Raw genomic sequence first — 24,892 nt, 5'->3', positions numbered from 1 at the left:
GATAGATTAAGAAAAATATCTGCTGGACAATCTAAAAATAAAGACTGACACAGGTACAACTCCCTGCAACCTCCTTGATGTGATGTTACCATAAAGCTCTTCTCATCTGCATATCGACAGCTTAACATACACTATTCATACGGTGAAAAAGGTTATAAAGAACATTACATGAACAACAGAAGGCATTATTGTCTTTTGCTGTTCTTTTTAAACTCTAGGACATTGAACATCTCATTGCCGAAATGGTTTAAATGCAGAGGCCAGAGACACGTACTTCTATTACAGTTCATGATTACAAAAGTCCAATTGCATAACACAAGTCTGATTTACCAGCAAGGAAATAGTTTGCTGGAAATTATTCCACTATAAATCAGTTGTCATTTATATAAACTATCTTGAAGTGCCAAGTAAACATTAAAGTATGCAGCACATTAAGTATATTTACAGGTTCAGTGCACTTTAAATTCCTCAGTAAGAGGGTACTGAAACAGCAATAAAAAAGGAGCTTTGCTTAAATGATTGTACTTGTGATAACACAAATGGCTTCACTTAAAAAAAAAAAACAACAACAAACAGAAAAAAGAAACTATCAGCACATTAACATTCTTACGATGGTTTCATGAACATTTACCAAAACATTAGCAAAGTAACGGAATATTTTGTTTTCCTTTACAACCAGTGCTTATCAGGTGAGAATCAGTAACACTGAAATATAACAAAGAATTTCCTTGTTCATATTAACACACAAAGGAGAGAATTCCGCTGTAGAATCCATTTATACCACATCTGAACCATGTGTACAATCTTTGATGTTTTTAAATAAAAACATGACCAGTTATAAATAATATTAAACAGTATTAAAGTTTTCATTTAGCATCTGAATAAATTAAGATTGCTGTATATTCAAGACTGTGAAGTTATTTCAGGAAGAAAAGGAGACAATCTAGACAGACACTTTTATCACATATGCTGCTCCGATTTAGATCTCTTACGCCTTTCTGCAGTTCCTAGCCCTGCACACACAATACAGCCACATCCGTGCAAGTCAAAGGTTTGCCGAGTCATACTGAGGCTATAAATAATTAGAAGTAAAAATAAACGAAAATTTCCTCCATATAAATTTTCACAGAGATATTGGCCTGATTAAATTTATAGGAGAGCAATGAACATGTCCACTAGCCAACTACCAACTAGTCAACAAGCCCACAGCCAACTACCCCCAGCTCGGTCACCTCAGGCTCGATCCCCATGAAACTTACCTTTAGACATGCACAAATACTCAGGGACTGTCACAGGCCCCGAAGGAAGGGGAACGCGACTGAAACGTGAGGCAGGAAGAACTGCAGACAGGCACTAACCTGAAGGGCCTTAGGTCATCCCCCATGAGGTGCTTCCATACAATTTCACATGCCTGCCTCCTATCAAAAACCTATTTAGACGTTACCATTTAAATGGTAACTACCAAAGATCATGGGAAGTGTGTTGCTCACTAAAATCTTTTAACTATTTTCAAAACATGCATTTGTTGCTACATAAGTTACTTTATCCAACCACCAATACGGGTCTTGTTGCCAGCAGTGCTTAAAAATAGCTTTAGAAAAATTATCAAAATAAAATTAGATGATCCTGACAACTGATCAAGTCTGACCTCATAATAGAGATATGCTTTCTTTAAAATCATATTTATGCAGTTGCTATGAGGAATAATTGTTGGCATATATAAAAGCTGCATAATAAAAATAAATACTTTCAGTCATTTACAACAAAATTAAGAAATATACATTTCACTTAAGCAGGTAACAATACTTTAATGGATTACTTGTTAGTCACTGTACAGTCCTGAGCGTGTGTTTGCAGGCGTAATTTAGATTATTCTTCCCCCACAAGTCCACATGACATATGCCAGCTGGAAGAAAACTTTTAATACTTCTGAGAAGCAGTACCTTAATTTAGCTTTGGTAGTTATCTGTGCAACTGTACAAATCTTTGATTTGCTTTTCACACACCAAATAGATTAAGGCAGGCACTGTTGTTATTAGGATTCCTCCATCACCTTTTGACACTGGTAAAGCAAACCATCTGGAAGAGCAGAAGAAGGTGATCTGAACCACAAAGCCAGCATCCCTGAGTGAGTACGACAGTGCAGCAGACAGGGCACAGATGGAAGTAGCTGGCATGCCAGTATTCCCTCATTACCTTAAAACAACAGAGGCCACAGAAAAAAAATGAAGTAACAATTAACAAGCAACAATAGCTATAGTATAGTTCACAAAAAATGTATCTTTCTCTCAAACTGTTCTCTTCTCCTCTTGCCCCTACTCCTCTAACATGTCACCAAAAATCATGCTTCCTGCATGTAATCCCACCATCGTATTTGTCATATAGCTCCATTCCCATTGTTTGTCCTGTCCAAAAGTCTTCACAGTGCAATAGTTTGCTCCCTTGTAAAATTCGCTGTTTGCTGTACACGTGTACCTTTACGTCAGTCTTCACATAGACCCCCGAGTAAGGCAAATAAAGTCCACAGGACAAAGCTCCTGTGCTTACTATGCTCCCAAACGTTCCCTGCCTTAAACTGTAAGATACCTGCTTCCGTGCACTTATTTTCCTGGGACAAATTATAGGTTGTAAGCAACCTTACAGTATACTTTCACTCACCTATAATATCAACTATATGGAGTTTCAGCTTCTGTTGCAGTGTATTGAGAGCTGCTGAAAGGGAATCTTGAGAAGACGACATTTTTATATTCTGTTTCACATCATTGGAAAGGGACAACCACAGCTTGCCGAAGTCTTCTGTAGTCATTTCCATTGGCCTAAAAATAAGTTCACCACAGGTCTCAGCAAAATAAGAAACTTTATTCAGAATATATTTGGTCTCCCAAAAAATCATATCCGGAGGCAAATGGACAATAGAGCAAGCAATAAGCAAATACACATCAGTTTAAACAAACCCCTCCTCTTCCCAGCTTAACATTTTGAAAAAGTTTCTATTCTTTGCTTTAGATTTCTAAATCAAAAAAAAAACAAAACAAAACAAAACAAAAAACATTATTCTATGTAAATGGAAGACCAAAGTGAATGGCCTTAAGATATTTACCCATTGAAAGAGGCGAAACAAGTTCAATGAGAGGTAGACTTTATTATAGAAAACAAGGTGGATTTCACTAAAAAACAGAAAAGTCTACTGGAAAAAGAACACTTGCTTTTTCTACTCCTAAAATAAATGCAGCGTTCAAAAATGAATAGAATGAGCTTTCTTCTTCCCCTGTAAAAGTTGTCAGCCTTTTCATATAATGTATGGGTCTCTGTACTCAAATCACTTACTTGTTTGACATGTTTATATTATGCCGTATTTTAAAACGGCATGCCCTTCTGTTCACTCGGTTCTGTTAGCTTCCTCAAAAACACATTCCGGAGTTCAAGACTATTCTAACCTGCAGCTACTGTCAATATTCTCACTGAATTTGTACTTCTTCCTGGAACTTTGGCCCTTTTTTCTAAGTGCATAAATAACCATTTACTATCTTTAAAAGTCATCTCAATTAGATTAAAATTAGCTGCTCAAGATGAAGCCTTATATTTTCATAATCAATACCCAAAATCATCCTGCTCTTGTCTAATACTTACTTGAGTACACGTGTTTTTATAAACTGCAGCTTATTTTACTTACCTGATGAAGTCCAACAATGATAAAGTTACTGAAAATTCAAGGCGAGATTCCATCTCTGACTGGTAATTAACAGAGCCAGAAAGAATTCCATGTGTACAGATTTTGTCCATCCACACACATTTCTGGCAATGTTCCACACTTTGAGCTTCAATTACAGGAAACTGGTAGGTGGCACTCTCCAAAATCTATATAATTTTTTAAAAGGAATACAGAATATAAGTCTTGCTGTCAAGTTGTGTAAGTGGCTAAGATACAGCTATAAAATTGCATAAGTGCCTTTTATTTCAATTGATTTTTCTTGGACTATTTGGCAAGTGAACAGAGCTACCATTTCTCCGCTCTCATCGAGGATAAATCAATCATTAACATCTACAAAAGCTCTATGAGAATTAAAACACTGGAGAAATTGATCTCTTTCTGCCAGTTGGCTTCCCCCACCCCAAAATGATCGCTCATCCAAGACCAAGAACTGATGACCAAGAACCTGAATTCTGTAGTTCAGTCCCAAAATAAACTAATATACAAGAGCAAGCAACATTGCAACATACTCCAAACTATATGCTAAAAGCAAGAAGTTGAGAAATCATCCCTAATAACAAGGATAATTTCAAGATTACTCAGCAGTCCCTGGCCTCTCCAAACAAACCAGTAACACAGATTCTATCTATGGTGGTGGTCTGTGTGGAAACTTAAGTGAATTACAAAGGAAAACTAGACATGAGATGCCCACTTTCTGTCAATGCCATGACAGGTTTGATTCAAGCCAGAACTGGGAAGGAAGGAGACTTCATATCCCACTAGCAGTTCCTGGATTAAGTAAATTCTAAAAGAAACATTCTGCTTAATTCTCTTTATCCAGTTATCACTTGCTGAGCGTCTCCAAGGTTTCATAATTCTGCGCTTCTTTCAGCAAAATCCATGGATAGTCATGCTAATAGGCAATTTCCAAATAGCCTTCCAATTATTTAAGTGAAGTTCCAATCAGACTATCACATGCTTTTACCAACCACAGTTAAATCCCAGATGTAGCCGATGTCAAAAAATAAACGGACCGACTCCTCTCCAACATCAACTGAATGCATGAGAACAAGAATGAAATATGAGTGATGTCTTGGGGGGGACGGGGGGGGGACGGGGACCAAACTTGAAGCAAGCTTACACAAATTTTACGTGAAGGTAGAAACTGCATCATGTCTCCCTATCAGATAAATACAAATGAACGCACAAGCCCGATAGTCACACCCAGACAAAAAAAGTTACACGGCAATTTCTTTGGCAACTCAAGTCACACCATTCTGCGTATGACTGGTTAGGTTTGCATTCGGTCTTAAAGACCAGGAAGAAGCCGAATTCAGAACTGAAAAGTCATACATATTTGTTATATGGAGGCAAGCAGTAGGAAACGAAATCAAGGTGAATTACAGTGAGATGCTAACTTCTATACCAAATGACACTAAGTTTAGTATTGAGATTTCTTTCATTATTCTTTAGGATATGTGTAATAGCCATACCACAGGTTTTAAGGAAATGCTTTGGGAAAAAGGTATGGCTATTAAACCAAATATTGCACACACAAATGCAAGCAAAAAGCAAGAAGTTCCAAGTGAATTTGAAATATAATGGAAACAGAGTTTCTTACCTGAAAATGTTCTGCTTCTTCAAACACTAAGTTCACAGCATTAAGTGCAGAAGTGGTTTTATTTGAAACAAAAACAGTGAGCAACAGAGAGTCATCTGTCCACACTTTACATAAATACAGAGCTAAGGCATCACTCTGACAAAGTTCCAGTACTTCAGAGTGAGTGAGCCCTTCTAGCTCTTCTGGTAAGGAAGGGACCAACGGTGTTTTACTGGCACTTTCAGACTGAGCACTTGGAGAAGGCTGAAAAATTTCAATATTACTATCAGCAAACAAAGATGACTGTGACAGCCTACTATCTGAAAGTCTGTCATCCAGCCCAGATTTTTTTAGGGACTGAGGTGTTTCAAACACTAAACTATCTTCTACAATATCTGAAGAACACAGAGAGGCTTTCCTTAACCTTGTGTGTTTATTTCCCTCACAGTCTTCCATGTTAATAGGTACTGTATCAAGTAAGGGACCAAAACCTGAGGCAGCACTGTTTTTTAAGTCTGACATCTCCTCACTCTTTTGAGTTTCATTTATCTTTGATTTTCTTTTGAACTTCTGAGTAGCTGTGTCCGCTTTCCCCATCTGAAAAGGAAAAAGGGGAAAAAAAAAGGGTGGGGAAGTTTCTAGCAACCAGCTGTGTTACTGTTAACAACATGACACAGAATGAGCAAGGACAAATAATGACCAAGGAATCAATTCAGATGACAAATACAAATAGATTCCAAACATTTTAATGGATCCAGTAATGGGTTTTTGTTGTATTTCTTACAGGGTATTGGATTAGCCTATAATGCAAGAATGACTAGGTTCTCTAAAACATAAACTAAAAGCTCCTATTAAAAAGCAAGCACAGGTAAACATTTTCAGGTTAAACCAATGATAAATGCTATGATTTGGGCTGGCTAATATGATAACGCCAGTCTTAAAAAGATTACCTAATGGTCAATTCTTTAATGTTCCGCATATTACCATACACAAATAAAAAACGGTCTTGACATAGGGCATCAAACTCTAGCCTTACTGCCAAACGAATGCCAACAGCTCTGCAAAGTTGGGTCAAGGAACAGTTGTTAAGAAAAACCGAGACTAAAACTTGAAGCGCAACATGTAAACAAGGAAGTTCTAGTTACTGAATCAGATCTGCTCCAGAGGTCGCTTCATCCAGTAATATCCAACCTGTTTCAGGTTCTTAACAAATCATCAGATTACAAAAGTAATTTTCAATAGTTTTCCAATGACCTGGGTTTTTTTGCCTGGTTTTACCGCAACGTTAATTTTATCTCTATTCGCCTGTAAGTATCTGTAATTGTAAATAAGGCAATATATAAACTTTAAACTGGTAAGTCTCAAAAGAACCACTTACCAGATTGACACCAGCATTTGATCCTAGCCCAATAAACAAAGTTGATGCTAACTGCTGCTTCTCTTTGTCTTCCTCAGAGAGGCTGGCAACTTGATCAGACCGGGATGCTGGAGGATCACCCACCTGTCCTGCTAATAAGCTGCCACAAGAAACAGTTTGTGGCTCGTTTTCTTGCCCTGCTTTGTTTTCTTTCTTTGGAAGATAGCCCTCTTTTCCCCATAGCTTGCGTACTCCCTCAGTTTTCAGAGTATTTGTCCTAAAAAGAAAAACAAAACAAAGCAGGATCAACCATATGAACACCACGTTCACAAAACCATGCCAACGCTCTGCTTAAACACCATTCACAACTTTGGTACTTTGATATACACAGTGAGTAGTGGAATATAAATGAACACTTTCACATCTGCATGAAGTTCTATGTCAGTAATGTCATTCATTACTTTTAAAACACCATGCAAATGCAAACTTGGACTAGGCTATAGAATCCTAAGTATAGACCTATGCTAAGTCAGCATTAGACACCTGCAGCTAGTAGTAGACTGTGTTTGCTAAATCCATCCAGAGTTTCAGATTACATTTATAAGGTATTTGAATAATTAAAAGTGAATACAAGCAACATGGTATCTATCTTTCTCCCCAGGAGAAAGATTCTGGGAATCTCTAAGTATATTTAAATAGCTCTATTGCTGATTCCTTAAAAAAATAATTTAAGTTAATGCAAGAGACTGAAAATTAGAAGAGACCTAGAAAGTATTTTTATTTCTTACAAAAAGTGTTCATGTTCTCAGACACCCTGAACTCTAGCAGAAATGAATTCAACAGACACAGGCTAAATGCTGCAAGTCCTACACCTAAAAGCCTTGCTCAAATTTTCTTACACAAACTGGTTAAAAAACATCTGAAAAAGCTTCCAAGGTTTCCAGCATACCAATTTACCAGAGTACAAATGAAGTTATTAATTTGTATGAAACTATGGATATGGAATTTATTTGTAGTGCTCTAAAACTTAAGGAGCATCTTACACTGCGAATCTTAGCCTCCCTTTTATCTAAAATAGTTTCCTTAAAAGGCGCGTTATTGTATACCCATAAAAACTAAGTGTAGCCTGTACGAAAAAGAAGGAAGCCAGAGAAAAAATACTTAATCATGTAATCATCAGGTAATCCTGTCCCAATTTTACTGTATTAACTATCACTTAATTTGTACCTTGTGAAGCAAGCAGAAAAACAGTCTAATTGCATTAGCTTTTTTTCTAGTTATTTCAAAGAAGATGCCATCCTGAGTTTCTTCTTACATGATAGAGGTTTCCAAGTTCAACTGTATTCTTTTTAGTTCCATGTAATGAAGAAGCAAAGACACATGATACTGCCAAGAACAGAAGCTTAAATGTACTTCATTTCAAACACAAATTAACTTACTCTTTATGCCCTGTCTCAGCACTATTACCAGATGTATCAGAACCAAAAGATAAACCAGTGGGAGACTGTCTGCCAGTGACACCAGATGAGGACACACTTGAAGCAAATGACAATCCATAAGGTTCAAAATTCAGAGCTGCAAGACAGACAGAATCTTAAAGTTACAATGAGGCAGAAAAAGGTGAGAAAGAAATCTATTTTCTGAAAATAGATAGGCTGTACTGCTACAGTTTTCAGCCTTCCCATTCAAGATCCTATCCTCATTAAAAATGGATGTTTCTGTTCTCAAATGAGTTTTTTAGACACACAGAAGATTTATCTAAAACATGTATTAATTTGGCATTTGTTTTAAATACTGAAATCAAACAGAAATAGTGACTTCACAGCATATCACTAAAATATCTGCCAATGCTTAGTATTTGTAGACAGCAGTACTGTATTGGATCTAAATAAGTAAGCTTTTCCATTTGTTCATGAGCCTAAATAACATTTTGAGTCCACAGCATTATGTCCATGTATCACTGTCTGCTTTGCAAACATACTTGACCTTGGGTGATCAATTATTTTCACTAAGACTTGCAAATCAGGATTCAGAACCAGCCACCTTAGCTATGCTTTACGCATCAAAATGTAGTTTGAATAGCTTCTAAAACTGTTTTGGACTATAACATAAAGAGTCACTGTTACATACAAAACAGACCGCAGACTCTCCTTTGCAGCCCTGGAACTACCAAGGGATACAGTCCCTTTCCCTCATCTGCACCCCAGCCTTACACTTTCTTCTTCCCAGCAAAGCGAAGCAGCAGGGCAAATCTGCTGTGCATCTGGGATAAGAGAAATCTCCTGATAAAGAAGGAGGCAGTGCTAAGGAAGTGTCCTTTCCCATAAAGCAGCAAGCAGGAACAAGATCCAAGGGGCTTTGTGATAAACATCATCCACAAAGATGTTCAAGCTCTATCAACCCATAAATTTAGTTATCTATAAACAAAGAATTTCAATACACTCAGTGGACTCCCCTTCTAGAATACTTCTGAATATCCTACCTCACCTATATCTTACCTCCTAGAATATCTATGAACCAGTGGAAGATGCTAGTCAGTACGTGTGACTACTGAGAAAAAGCAGCAGTTCATAATCCAGGTCCTACAATGGCTTCCTTGCAAAACTGTAAGAACACTGCAAACACCAGAGTGCTAAATGGATGTTCTTCAGCAGTAAAGACCATTAATTTTGTTCTCAACACCTCAGTACGAAGCACTGTTATGAGCTCAATCTGACATACAGTAGATTGTATCCCTCGTTGGGCTTTACATGCATGAAAAAAACAGTATAGAATATTCAGTTTCAATGTATTTGACCTCGTTCAACACTCCTCCAGCAAAATGTTGAATTTTCTAGGCTTAAAATGGAGGTTGTAGATTTAATACTCTCAATTTATAAACGTCTCCGAAAACTTCAATTCTGCCAAGCTACACATGCAAGCAAATGGACAATATTATTTATTGACGCATTAACCTGCACAGTCAAAATCATCTTTTAAAAATAATAATTTAATCATAGATAATGCAGTGTACAAGACTAATTTTTCTAATTCCTCAACAGTAAAGCAAAGCCAAGGAATGTTTTAGAAAAGCTTTCCAACCTCAAACCAAATCATTAAGAAGTGTCTAAAAGAAATCCTTATGTGACTGGCTATAATAAAGTCAATGAGTATTTCCATGGCAAAAAAGTAAAAATAAAAAAATACACTATAGGTAAAGTTTTGGGGTATTTTTAAATAAATAAAAGCACATACTGCTGTCTTATCTGTACCTACACTAGGTAAGAAATGTAAGTTTTGTGTTATAAAATAAGTTCACAATGGTTATTATTGCAAACTATAATTCCACAGTCAAGACTAAGTGCTCAGTATAGTAAAGTTAGGAATTCTTTGCTTTCACTTTAATAATCCCCATAAATTTCAAATCCCATAGACCAGCAGAGAAATGTTCTCACCTGCAGAACAGCAACCTATGATAAATGAACAGTTACATATACCAGCTAGACAGATGTGGAACTAAAATCTAAGTTGAACTTAGCTAAGTCTACAGACGAGATGTATTAAGATAATATTATTTCTTAAAGTAATGTTAACTGTACACTTAGATTGTTTGTTAATACTTATCAGGTAATTTACCAGCTATTTAATAAATGCAGTAAACTAACAGTCACCTTTTTCCTGAGAAAGTTTCTCCTCTTGTCTCTGGTGATGAGGCTTATATGGTGCTGCACCACGACCAAGTCCCTCAGCCACAAACCCATCCAGAAAAGATAAAGAGGCATCTACCTACACAGAATTTAGAAAAGTGAGAAAGCAATGAAAATACTTTCTATACACGAGCCTGATGTTACCAGAACAATATTGTGTCTTATCAGCAAATCGGGATCTTCTGTCTTACATCTCCCGTATCTACCAGTAAAGCTGCTGTATTAACAGAGATTGTTAAGCAAGTATGTTGAAACAGACTTTGAGCTAGAGATTTGTAACTTAACTCCTCTGCTATTGATATTTTGCTGTCTAAACAAGAAAAAAAAAAAAAGCAGAGTGGATTTTTCCCAAAATGGTTGATCCTACTGTTATATGAAAATACTGAATTCAGGAAAAAAAAAACCAACTCAAAAACCTCAGCAATATCAATACTATTTTCCATCATTTATTATGGACATTTCAGTGTCAAGATCAGTAGTTTATAAATAGGAGGCAAACTGTTTGAACTAAAAAGCAGTACCATATCACTAAAGCAGGCCTAACTTGTCTTTCAAAAAAAAAAAAAAGACAACAAAAAATAAATCAGCATATGAAATCGTAATTTTGTTAAAAGCTACTCCAGCTTACTATCTAAACACCATGGTTCTTTATCTTTCAGTATAGAACATTATGATTCATCACACATGCCTGAAAGAGTATGTTTCTGAAGACTCACTTTAAGCAGACTAAAGACTGGCACTAGTCAGAACTGTCATTTATAATTCATTTTGAAAACGTTTTTTACCAAAATATTCAACCCCCCCTAACTACAAAGAGGCTCATGAAGAGCACACATTGCAGCTGTCTTACCACCATGTCATTGCAACTAGCATCAAATGGAAGCAAGTTTTTCATCAGTGCTTTGTCTTCACACAGATGCTTCAATTCAAAGGCATATTGTCTCATGTAGGTGTCTAGAGAGTTGCTGAATTCTTGGATTAGTTTGTCAACTGTTTTCGAACAGGAGGTACGTGATGCTATCTTGGTGACCGCAGCCATTATCCACGCTTTAGTTTCAGAAGTAACAAAAGTCTTCTTCAGCAGGCTGTGTAGCTTTGTCAAAATAATTTCTGGATCAATATCTGTAACAAGGCTGGAATATTCCCCCAACACCTATTCACACAGAACAGACAAAATATGCATTTAGTCACACAGAGCAGTGCTTTCAGTTTTGAAATTAGAATGTAGCACTAAATAACAACACAATAAAATCCACCTCACATTCAAGAAACTATTACTTAAACATGTTCTAAATTATTTCTTTACCATTTTGTGTTTTAAACGTCAAAGGCTTGAAATGATCTTGTGTTTACCTCAGCAGACTTCAACTTTTAGCTTCTTAAAAATCAAACAGCTGTCTTGAAAAGAAAGCTAAACATAACAATTAGGCCCTTACAAAACATGATTTGCTCATACTGCAGCCTCTTCCTTGGGTGGAAGCTGAAGCTCACCCAAGTGCCAGACAACACTAGCATAGAACTTGTCCAGTCACCTGCAAAGCTAAAAATGCATTTCACAACCACATCTGACCTAATCCTGATGATGACAGAAAGGCTCTCAGCATGCAGTCTGATTCATGTGGCTGCTAAGCCATTCCAATAGTCACCTGCCTTAAAGGGAGCAAGTCAGCTTTTCCACAAACTATGACAAGCTAGATAGTCCTCAGCCACCAAAAGATGTCACTAAAATAGATTTCAGCGTATTATTTTGACTTCAAGTAACACCAGAATATTCATGACTAAAAATAAAAGTTAAAAATATTTATTAAAAACATCACCACCTTTGACAGTTTACTCATATCTGTGTATTCAATTTTGACCCTGTGTCTCCCTTACCCAACTCATAACTTGAAGGAATTTCTGCGGATACAATGCATCTTCCTCTGCAAGTAATGCTAAATAAGACTGTACTGCATACATCCGTAGCTGATGATCTTCTTTTCCATCATCAAATCCTAGATAGAAAACAATACATACTTGGCCTGAAATGCAAATAACACCCCCCATCAAATATTTCGAAGTGCATTTTAAGAAAAAAAGCCAGACGATTAAGGAACCCGTCTAATTCTTCAGAGCATTCAGGGAGTTATTCACCTTCAGCCAACAGCCTCAGAAAGTTGTTTGGGATATCAGGATGCACAACGTCACCTCCAACTGAAAACACGGCATTCATTGTTTGGATGAACCACTCATTGTCAGGGGCATATGTGTCCAGATGTTAAGGAACAAAGTGCTAAGGTGTAACTTTTTCTTTCTTTTTTAGTGCGTTTCCTAAGGAAACAAATTTTCCACAAATAAGCTACCCATCTTGCTCTCCCCAGTCAAGCTGGGGGCCTGAGAGGCAATCTAACCGAAGAGGAAATATTCCTGTATCTTTTATAAAGTGTTTCCTGTAAACTTCATGAAAACTGGCAGTCACGTAGAGAAGTCTTAAATTACTGCCCTGTTGAAAAAGCCTGCTCATAAACTTAACAGCTATCCATTATGTGCAATTTGCTGACTTGCCAATCAAGACATCTTAAGTTGCGCATGAGTAAAAGTTAGAGTAAAAAACAAGAGTTTAAGTAGACTTCACACAGTAGGAACAGTTACATGCTCAAACAAGGACTTAGCTCTGGAGACCTGTTCTGCTGTATTTTAAGTTCGCACTTGGTCCATGTTAGCTTTCCAGCATAATCTTCTCAGTTTTTTTTTTACCCAATGTCACTTACTCAATGATAGACTAGCTGTTCTTTTCAGCAGTGTTTTGCTGTTGATTTAGTGAAAAACAATAAACACTTTAAAGTACTCCACAGAAAGCAACATTGCTTTTTTTATATGTATTTAAAATTTGATCAGCCTTTGCTGACTTTGGAAGTTAGCTTCTGCCTTCCCTCAAATAAATCCTGAAAATGCACGCTTACTGAATAGAAGTTTTCAACAGTACAGAAACATTAATATTATTATCTTATTTTTGCATACTGCATGACAACACAGCTTTTTTTTGTACACTACTCTGTGTCAAGCAGTGTACAAACAGGATGGTAAGGGAGCTCTCTGTTAGAAAGTGCTTACAACTCAAATTATTAGAATACATACAGAAAATCTGGCAATGGCAAGTCTAACAGCAATGTCCACCATATGCCAAACACCTAATCATCACTTTTAATGTTTTTGGCATAGTTCAATAACATTTCCTTTACTTCTATGAAAATGTGTTATTCTTAAGATCCATACACCAATGAACAGTTCTCTCATAGGAAGATCATTCCCATAATTACAGAACAGCACCCAATGTAGCACTGAGACATCTCTCTCCGTGCAGTGGTGTAAGACTTTGAAGTTTTAATTTAAAAAGACAAGGTTTTAATGCCAAACTCCAAAGCCAAAATAAAGTACTTCAAGTGCCATTACTTTCTCTCAGTGAAATACAAGAAACACTGTGGTCATTTTTGTATGCATTTTCTTTTGCATATTTTTTTGGCATTTGAAAGGGTGGAAAGCACAGCTGTAACACTTCCTAATTCAAAAGATCATGAAAGATGCTTTGAAAGGAACAAATGCTACATTTGCCTGAGCTCTGACTCCAAAGCTTCAGAAAAATAAAAGGATATTTCTCAGCTAGTTCAGAAAAATGAAAGGATATTTCTCAGCTAGTTCTGCTATTTTGCCAACTAAGTTGATGATAGCATATTCTTCCTTGCTTTCTTTTAAGTAGTCAAGCATCTTCTGAACTATGACAATTACATTCTGTCCATTTGTAATTCTATAGAGAAGCTCTAAAGTCTGAAAGACAAAGCAAAAAATATATTTAATTGGCTCTGATGACTCAGAAAAGGAAATAAGCAAACAGAAATACTTTAGTATGATGCCAAATTGAGCAACTGTCTTTATTTGGCAAGTCTTAAATGAAATACACTGCTTATCTACACAGCTTGTCGCATTAATATTATTCATAACTGCTCTCTCACAATAAATGAGACATAATATGCCTTTTACACTACTCATTTTACAAAACTTATCACCCATCTTAAAAATTAACTTAATTTTTAATGTTTAAAAAATTCACTGACCTCCCTTTTAATAATGGGATCTGGATGGTCCAGACATTCAATTATTGTCATCTGGTGCTGAAGTGCCAGATTAGGATCCTGCTGGATAACATAGGTCAGAGCCTTTAAACCTAGAATATAAGTGATTGGAAATGATATAAGAGAATGTATGCCACTATGATCAAATTAAAAACATCTTAATGATATCATGTATCCTTACCTAAGTATTTCAAATTAATTTTGGGTGACAAAACAAATTTTCCAATGCACTTGGCAGCCTTTTCAAGTAGTTCAGATTTCGGATGAATTGTATAAATTGTTTGGACACATTCAAACAAGATGGCTGGGGGGGGAAGACACATAATTAATGTGCATTAAATACTTCTATAATGCAAAAATTTTTAACAAGCATCAAGCTCATTGACTGTATCAAGGAATTGCAGTGTTGTCCCACTCCCACTGAATCCAACTGCAGAGTACCTACCGACATAAGTGAAAACAGGATGAAAGACTATCTCCTTTAGTATATACGTATTTTTTTATTAGCCTTTACCATTGTGCATACAACTTTCTGTCCTTAAAGTTCTTCCAACCTTGAAGTCTCCTATAGTTGTTCAAGGGACTGGACTAGGATGGTTTTTAGGAAGCCAATGGGCAACAATAAAGCATTTGAGACAAAACATTTTTCAATAATTCATATCATTTCTTAGCTACTACTGACAGCCAAAGTCATCCCAAGAACATCCTTATTAAAAAATCTTTGCATAGTTGTTTGAGAAAAAGCTAGAAGTAAACTGAACAACACACAGAAAGTAAATAACCCTTTGTGGCAGCAATTTGGGCAAAGATTCAGACCAAGTTACTCTCCCCAAGTTAACCGGCATTTAAAATTATGATGTAGTTTTCAGTTGTTCTTGTAATTCAGTCTCTAACTGAACTGTCCAATAGACAACCACTTACTCTTCTTAAGCACTACAAAACTAAATCTGAAAACGAATAGCATATTAACAACTCAGTTGCCTACAAGAAACATGCAATAACCAAGAACTTTGTATAAGAAAGAGTAATCACTCAATTACATTTTTCTTTTGTCTGGGACCATCAACTAAAGTTTTTATAAAAAGCTTGAATGTGAACAAAAACTACATACCTACGTTCTATGTCCTTGTATAAATCATGCCCACTTTGGCCCCTTAAGTGCTTAAAATAAATTTACTGTTTAACTCTTAACAATTGCAAGTGCAAATTGTCTGTATTATACGGCAACACACCTCCCAATATCTTGTATGTTCTTGCCTAAAAGAATAGAAGCAATAAACTGAATACACTAAACGTCTGACAGATTCTTCCTCATGTATTATTTACTAAGAGAATACTTCCCCAAAGCTTCCCTTTTTAGTGGAAGTAAAGCTTACACAATGCTTTACAAAATATGTATCAAGTAGGCATTAGACATCTATAATTTTTGGCCATGTTCCTTCCCCCCCCCCCCGTGCTCTTTTTAAAAAAAGTCTCAATTTTCTTTCCATTCCATTAGCACACGTACTTTGGCAACATCTACAGGGCTTTACTTTAACAATAAAGTAATGGGGGATGAGTTTTTTTTAATAGTGAAACAGCTCTTAATGCAGGGTTCTAGAAGACAAGATCAGGGTGTTTGGGGAGGTATTAAGACCTGGGGAGGGGAAGGAGATAAAAAATCCAAATAAATTGCTCAGCTTTTTGTTAGAAAAACTTAAAAAGTGCAATTATTCCTTTTGCTTTGTTCCAGCAACAAATACCGCTTTCTCTGCTGAAAAGATAATGAAATCAACATAGTCTTCTACCATGTTCTAGAAGCTTTAAATTGAGATGCGTGCCAAAAACATCTTTTCACAGGCACCACTATCCCTGAACTCTCAAGGTGTAATTTTTAGCAACTGTGGCTAGAGGAAAAGCCCTACACAGTTGTAAAGAACTGACACTGTCACTCTTGCACACTTTTTATTGCCCTTCTCAGAGCAGTGAAAAGAAGATCTAAGCATTTCTAATAAACAGGGCTGTATTACTAGGATTCTTCTTTTATCATTTATTTCAACTTAAGCAATGTTCAATAAGAGCTTTCATGAAGAAGCTGACTTTCTGTATTTAAGGCCAAGGACAATGCAAACATAGGATAGAGGCTTTTCAGTCAAGATGAATTCCCAGTAAATAAAAATGTTTTACTTCAGTGATAAAAACCTGCACTTTACAGCAATGTATCACTTGTTTTACAATTTACTAGTCGGACGTTTAAGAATACAATTGTAGATTAAGAATATAATCAGATTTTTCAAAAGTACAGCATACGTATTTTTAGCATCATCAACTACTCACATTTTCAATCTTTCCAAATATTGATAATTACATAAAATAACCTCACCCACCATATGTAATATTATGATTTATCTCTGCTCTTCTTAAAGATTCATCTAGAACATCATACATCAATTCGCTTGTCCTGTTTAACAAGAAAAAAAAAATTAAAGTTATTTGCAGCTCTAAAAAGCATGTAGTCTTATTTTGCCAAACAGCTCAAACACTAACACGAAAATCTGTAATACAAATTATTCATATCCACAGATTCGCTTTAACAGGGAAGAGCTCTATAACATGTTTCTAAATGGCATCTAACAAGATGTTTGCAGCTTTCAAAAGAACCATTTACCATATCACAAGAATAAAAACACTTCACTCACTGCTTTTATCAAAGATAAAACAGGAAACAGATCACAGACAACTAGGTCCTCACAAAATGACACCACTTTTTAAAGTATCTTTACACTGCATTTTCACACAGTTGTTTGGTAACCTAGTAACAGAAGCCCAGCAAAAATACATTGCAAGCATATTCCACAATAATCAATTGTTTAGCGAATCCAGAAGCTAAGAAACTAATTTTGCAGTTTAAAACTTATCTGCTCACTGTATTGGTTAATAACAAATGTATAAGAAGTTCAACACTGAAATCCTCTTACTAAAAAAAAAAAAAACCAAAAAAAAAAAAAACCCACCAAAAACAAAACAAAACAGAAAGCTGTCTATGAGGTACAGGTCCTGACTGTATTCTTTGTACCTTCAAAATACTAATTACAGAGAAAGATCTGGTTACCTTGGATCATCTTTTCCTAACAGCCCCAATATTCTTAAAAGCTGAATTTGTAACCATGGTGCTGGCACACTGTGGTAGTTGAAGTCAATAGGGAGCTTTCCTCCCACTACCTGCTTTAGGATGGTTACAAAACTCCCAGTCAAGTCCTTGTATCCAGATGAGTTTTCCTACATAATGAAAAAGAAATACAATTCAATTATTTTGATACAGCACCTCAAAAGTAAAAATAATCCACAAATTGAGCAAGATCAAAATACCTACACTGATGGTTTAATTTCTTTAAATCAAACTTCTACTCTCATCCCCCAACACTTGTAAGCTTTTCACTTTAAACCTATGCTATTTTCTTACGCATTTGCAAAGGGAATGAATGTAACTTAAAGGCAATAGTAAAAAAAAAAATTTACAAGCAAATTTCAGCAAACCCTTTAACACACTGTAGAAGTTAGATCCTCTAGCTAAGGATGCCAATGATGCTGAGCATTTGAATCATGCAAGAAGTGCATCTGTCAAGCTAAATGGAGAGCTAGCACAAACAAACATAACACAGATATCCATGACCATATAAATTAACTTTTCTGACAATTACAAGTAAGTTTTTTTCTGCAAAACTTCTGTACAGTACACTGTGTATTTAAAATTTAAAAAAAATATATATAAATAGCTCCTAAGTTCAGTTGTGCTTCTAATTCTTTGCCTACCTTAATCATTTGAAGATAAATAGGCAAAGAAGCAGCCATGACTCCAGCATCTCTGTCACATAAGGCTTTCCGGAACTTATCATGAATATGCTGAACTTGGTTAGGAGCAATGAGATAGAATTTATATAAAGCTTGAACGGCTTTTCTTCGGATAATTTCCCTGAAGAGAAATGAGATTTATACAAAACAAAATGAAGCTCTTGTGTATTTTAAATACTTGACTTACCAAAACTACTTGCACTTGTTATTTCCACAGTAATGTAAAATTATGTGGCCATCCATCAGAATATCTTGATTTGGAGACAGAGGAGAACCCATGTTTTACATACTTGATAACAAATGACTTTGCAAATATCATTTACGTGAGGAAGTGACAAAGCAAACTTAAAAGCATAGTAGGGCTTGATGTCAGATTGACGATTCAAAAACATGGCCACCAAATAAACAATGAAATTGGCCACTGCTAATCTGTTGTGGTCACATATGCAGCTCCAAAAACCACCTGTCTAGAAGTTACTGAGTCGGTTCATTCTGCAGTTCCCTTTCTAATCAACACAACACTTATCTTATCCTCTGCGTATGGGATATTATAAATTAAGAATCAAACAATTCAAGGTTATTGATACCTACAGATACGCTTTTACCATCAAAGGTTATAGAAAGAGCTTTATAAAAAATAAAAATTATCAGTGAAGTACTTCAAGGATACTAATCTGTTTCTCCACTTACTCTACAAACGCTTCATCCACATATTTGTTAAAATGATTCCAGCTGATAACTTCAATTACATTTACCTATGAAAACTGGTTATGAAAAAAAACTAATAGCTATCCAATACTGAGTCAGGACTGCAAATAAACGACAAGAACCCAAGAGAAAAACTAGGACAGGAACAATTTCTGAAGGTAATGATTAGAAAGACCAACTCGGAGAAAAAAAGACTGGTTTACTAAAACCACCTACAAAATTAAGTCATTCAACCTTACAAGGCCACTTGAAATTCTGTAAATGAATACGTACTTGGAATGCTGAAGCTTGTCTTCTATTAGGGGAAGAACGGCTGGAATCATCTCCCGTGGAAAGATCTGGCTGACAACGGTTAATGCCATGCACACCTCTACTAGATTAGTGCTCTGTAAGTCCTTGAAATAAGACAGTCATTTTCCATTTAGACTTTTAAATTCTGCACAGACATACCCCAAATCTTCCACAAGCAGGCTGGATCTAGCCCACCTACGCAGCCCACCTACAGCAAGCATCCTGCTGCCAGCCATCCCGTTGTCTGCTCAGGTTTGAGAAGCATCAGATCTCACTGAGCTAATTGAGTTCTTTTCTTCTCTTATACAAGAAGAAGGAACATGTAGCTCCTCATATTCATGTTATAGAACTACATTCATATTTTAAACATATGCAAGAACACACAGAGCTACAATCAATGTTTATTTACTGAAATGGCCTGATGATTGCAAAACTATGCTGTGTCTCCAGTTGGATCAGTGGGATGAGTCACTTCTCACAGAATTCAACAGTATTCTCTCTAGTGCCTTTGATCTAGCCCAAAGAATTAAAAAAGAAAAGAAGAAGCAAGCTCAATAATACTGCCAATTACATATCTGTACAGTGAAATAAGACATTACCTACTCCCTAAGAAGAGAATGCAAATTACACGTAACATTCTACAAAAGAAAGAATAAAAATTCACAACCTGTCCTAAATACAATTAAAAATAGTAGATATAGCTCACTGTAACCTTAAACCAAAAAAGGACGGACGAATTAATGAAATACAAGACTAGAATTATTTTTCAAAACAAATAAAATGGGTAAGATTTCCAGCTCACATCATTATTTGTTTTGGCCATTTGTCCTAAATAGGTTTTAGTGCTCATTTTGGTTTAGTTCTTTGTGGACTCTCATTTTTACACTTCTTTCCATATCCTTACTAGTTTCAAGTCAGACTTTTAAAGATTATAAAACAGTTTTCAATCACAACAGCAAAATGAGCATCACTTTCAGTCTATAATTTATGTGACTTCGGCCTACTGTAATAGAAAAGTAATCATTACGCAGAAACAGTTGTTTTAAGTCACAATTACTCCATGTAAGAGGCAGTAATACAGAAGATCACACCTATGAAATATTGTTAAGTGATAAATTCTCAGTGTCAGTCCAAAGCATATTTCCATTTTCTATCAAAATCATCAAAAGAACTCAAGGAAGCCAACAGATACTTGCTGTCAGCTAAAAGCAAAAGTTTACACTGAAACACACATGCATGGCTCCTCCTGGAGTATAGAATTGCTACATTTTATTAAGGAAATTTTATGGTATGTCTCCTTTGAAAAAATTTAAAATTATAGCTTCAACAGCAGGAATGCCAAGATTAAATTAAAAAGCCAGGGAAAGCCATTTCAAATTTTCATTGCTAACCAAAGAAACAGCAACTTTAAAGAGAGCAAGACAAAATTAATGAATACATAGCTTAGATGTTGTGTGACACAAAACGGGAAGAATTGGTCCAAGTTTAGTTTACCTCCAGACCTCCAAAAACACTGTACCTTCACAACTGTGTTCACAAGTAGAAGTAGCAGTTCATGATTTTCATGGAGAAATAAAGAAACTGCCAAGTAACCTATAAAAGAAAGCAGCCTCCATTACTATTTTCAAGCAATAAGCAACTTCAGGATATAAAACTTAAGACTGTCTGTAATACAAGAAGAGTTAATTCAAACAATTAAAAAAACCAACAAAACACAAAAGCCACTGTTGGATGACAGTTGCTTGTGTGTTAAATATCAAGACTTTCTTTTATTTCCAGGCAAACCAGTTATATTTAAGTTGCAGTAAAGCTCAACAAGTAACAGCTAAGAATTCATAAGCTGTGAGAAATAAGAGATGTTACAATACTGTTATAGCTGAAGAGCAGCCAAGAACACCATGAGAAATCACCTCCTGGAAAACTAGTATCTTCTCTGCACTGACAAAAGTATATTCCTTCTAGACTGCACAACAAATGCACTTCTTTGTATTTGTTCCTCTTTCTTTCAAAAAAATAAAGTTCCATTTCAAATAAATTTTACATTCAGTTTACAATACAGCAGTCAGTTCACCATCCTATGCCAAAAACTCCTTTGTTATTTCTTAACAAGGACGAAACAATTCCAGAACCCAGAAAAGAAACCTGCCAGAAACCTTTTTCTTCAAGACCCCTCTTCATTTTAAACTAAGGTACTTGGGGGGGGGGAGGATGTGCCACAACTCATGACAATATTTGTATTACAGAGGTAGATCTTAAAAAAAGGTCTTGGTTCATTCATGGCTTAGGGATCAAAACGAACAACTTTAGATACAAATAACTGTCTTGTCTGGGCTATCAGATCAATCTATCTGGTTGTGAAACTGGACTTGATCAGCTTAGCACACCTGCAAGAATGTAGTTCACTCTCATCCACTGAGGCTCACATTGCGTAAAAGAGTAACCCATCTTGACTGGATCAACTGAAAACACTTCCTTAATACAGACTTTGATACACTGCACCAAGAACAGACAAGGTTGTCCTCATATACCATATATAACTGCAGAACAACAACGAAAAAACCCTAAAACCTACACACATGCTCTTGATAACATCCTTTTACCAGATCAAAGCTTAAGGGCGCTTTGTGTCCAGAGAATTTCAAGCACCTACATTTAAAAAAAAAAAAAATAATAATGCTGCTTCATGAAAGCCTCCTCAAAAAGAGTTCTGGTACGGAAAAGTCTCAAACTGATTAATAACAAGACACATTGGTTCTTGACACTTACAGAGGTCATAAAGTTTTCTTCAAAACAGGTTATCGCCTGCCCTCTCAGGTCTGGTGAAGACAGAATTTCTTAATCCCTACCAGAGCATCTGTGCACTGGCTTTCATTACTCAGAGATAAAGCAACTTTAAATCATCACTTGTAACGCATTCTCTCACAAACTCCAATACTTGAGTGGATGATCCAGATGAAATTCAAACAAAGGATATCAAACAAGCATATCCCGCAAGACATTGCCTTCCTTCTGTGTATGCAGACATAGTATTGCTTGGAGTTAAACCATTTTCTCTGCAAACAAGAAGAAATGTCTTCACTAGGCAGCTGAATCAGCAACTGCAAGGACATTCTCCAGACGAGACAGGCTGACAGCTATTTCAAACTAAATCTACTGGAAACAAGTTAATAGCCACACTGGCAGCAAGGAAATCACAACGGCATGAAATTTTAAAGAAATCTGAACCAGCCTTTCAGACTCCCTTAGGAATTTCTGCACCTATGCTATAAGCACCTCTCTATTTGCCTTGTTTCCTACAACTGTTTCTAAACTAAAAAAATTCTACAAGCACCAAAACAGAAAATATTTTAGGGCCACTTTGCTAACAGCAAGAAGCCCTTTATAAAAATTCTAAACACCTATCTCTAAGTTAAATACTGCGAAACCAACACTATGCTTGCGGAAATTGTCCGACACTAACATCTTTGTCTAATCTTGTACTTGAAAAAGAAATCAAATCCTGTAAGAAACTCTTTCTCAGCTTGATGTGTTTTTTAACAAAATTTCTCATGAATTACTTGTTTGTTGGTGCCACAATTCAAAACAATGAAAGAAAACCTGATGATTTAAAATAAATGAATTCCCCTGCCTGCTGTTCTAAAAGCAGATACAGAGCGGCTCACAAATTAGGAATTTCGTTATTTTCAAAGAGGAGTGAGAGACTATGAAAGAAGACCAAGAAACAGAAGAACATTTTAAGTAAGTTGTATTTTTACATGAATTATAAATGCTAAGAAAGTTTAAAAATACAGTTTATTTATTTATGTATTTATGTATTTAAAAATACAGAATATTATTAAGGCTACAGCTCCATGCACATACCAACTCTTTTCTCCAAAAGATTTCCTTGCTGTGCAAGCTTGATTGCATGGATATATCCAAAGGAAGACTCGTACCCCAGCATTTCACAATAAATGAGTCTCACCATACATTCTTTCATCAGTCTCTGAAATACCAAAAATAAATTATTGAGAATTTTGTGTCAGACATGTTTTATGCTCTTCTTCACTGCTCTAATGAAGTAGAGAAATTTATCTGATAGAAACATATGCACATCTGTTTTCTAAAATCAGGGTACTCATAATTTTTCCTTTGCTATGAACCTCTTCTGCGAATCAATACTAACTTTTGACCGTAAGAGCAGAACTCCCCATATATGACCCTTAAAGATGCTATCTTATTTTGATTAGCATGCATGTGATCAACACTAGATTAATTATGACTAACATAAAAAATACGAATTATCTGAAGCATTGGATGATCACACTGCTAATGCAAATTATTTTTTACGAATCACTACATTGACCTAGAATGGGTTTTCACTATGTGCGAGGTAAAACTTTATTTTTCCCTTCAAAAAGTCCCATTCATGGGACTGAAATACGCATTAACTAACTCAAACCAGAGTATATCAACTCCTGCAACTCAGACACGAGCAACAGCGCATACAACAAAGCACTGCTTCTTATATAGCACAAATTAACTGCAAGAACATCAGCCTGCAAAGAACACTATTTGATGGATGCAGTTGATCACCTAGCTTTTTTGCCTGATTTCAGAAACTACAGAATGACAGACTCTGGGTGCCATACTGTTACAGTTTATTTACATTAAACAGAATCACTGCGTCCTCACTATTTTAACCATGCTGCAAAACCACAGGCATTAGTACCTTTTAATGCTGATGATTAAATATCTAGAATGCAGATAACCTGTACACTCCACCTGGCAAAACAAGTGTGAATACTGTTTTTCTTCACCTTTAGTCTGCTGTTCCCACAGCCTGTAACCATTAACAGAACTTACAAGTGTTGTGGTGGGGGCAGAAACTGTTGCTTTCAAACTGGTTAATTCCTGCTGGATTAATTTTTCTTCTTCCTAGAAGAGATTAAACTTCTTATTTTAACCTCACATAGATTTTGGAGGCAAAATACGAAACAAAAGCCGAAGAAGACATGCTCATTTAACAGCATTCCACTGTCTTCTCAAAACCAGCGTAAACCTCATTTACGGTAGTGACACCCGACTGCTTGCTTCAAGCGCAGAAGGCAACACCGTGCGGCCGTGTTCTCCCACGCCACGGCCCCCGCACAACAGCAAAACGGACACGCACTGCAACGGGGCTTAGCGCCGGGCCCCGGAGCCCCGCAAGGCGCAGCCCCGGGGCTGAGGGGAGACGCCGGCGCCCCGCCACCGCGCACGGGCCCGCTCCGCAGCGCAGCTCTGCGCCGCTCAGCCTTGCCCGCCGCCCCACGGGACCGCGCCGGCCCCTCAGGGGGGCCGAGGGGCGGGAAGGGAGAGGAGCAAGGCCCGGCCCCCGCCCGCTTCGACGCGGCGGGAGGAGCGGGAGGCCCGGCCCGGCCCGCCCCGGGGCGCCGCCCGCAGCCCGTACATGCTTGGAGGTGAGCGCCGTGATGCTCCGGATGAGGCTCCCGAGCCGGGAGGTGGCCGAAGCCCTGCCAGGGCCGCCGGCGCCCCCCGGCCCGGCGCCCGGTTCGTGCTGCCCCAGCAGCCCGGGCAGGACGCTCAGCGTCCGCTCCACCACGTCGCTCATGGCGGCCGCGGCCCACGGCCCGCTCC

General features: G+C 36.9%; 1 protein-coding gene across 9 annotated transcripts; it reads right to left on the bottom strand.

Moving 5' to 3' along the window:
* Window positions 1–24,892, bottom strand: AP4E1 (adaptor related protein complex 4 subunit epsilon 1). 9 transcript variants are annotated; one of them, XM_082322326.1, is made up of 21 exons: window positions 24,705–24,892; window positions 24,119–24,190; window positions 23,135–23,258; window positions 20,793–20,866; window positions 19,256–19,377; window positions 18,236–18,395; window positions 17,535–17,701; window positions 16,810–16,883; window positions 14,625–14,747; window positions 14,426–14,535; window positions 13,999–14,138; window positions 12,468–12,580; window positions 12,210–12,355; window positions 11,185–11,487; window positions 10,299–10,413; window positions 8,088–8,223; window positions 6,670–6,925; window positions 5,313–5,888; window positions 3,674–3,858; window positions 2,659–2,816; window positions 1–2,196 (listed from the first exon to the last, which is right to left on the bottom strand). In XM_082322326.1, exons 1-21 carry the CDS (start codon window positions 24,864–24,866, stop codon window positions 2,036–2,038), a joined length of 3,477 nt encoding a protein of 1,158 aa, XP_082178452.1. In that variant the 5' UTR covers window positions 24,867–24,892; the 3' UTR covers window positions 1–2,035. The 9 variants fall into 9 exon arrangements, with proteins under 9 accessions (XP_082178452.1, XP_082178453.1, XP_082178457.1 ...); XM_082322327.1 differs by having other exon boundaries at window positions 12,210–12,328; XM_082322331.1 differs by lacking the exons at window positions 24,119–24,190; window positions 24,705–24,892 and adding exons at window positions 19,486–19,786; window positions 22,040–22,326 and having other exon boundaries at window positions 20,768–20,866; window positions 23,135–23,238.

This window comes from Platalea leucorodia (assembly GCF_965183815.1).
Source record: "Platalea leucorodia genome assembly, chromosome: 9".
Taxonomy (NCBI): Eukaryota; Metazoa; Chordata; class Aves; order Pelecaniformes; family Threskiornithidae; genus Platalea; species Platalea leucorodia.
The sequence above is the reverse complement of the archived record's forward strand: the minus strand, read 5'-3'. Positions and strand labels throughout refer to the sequence as shown.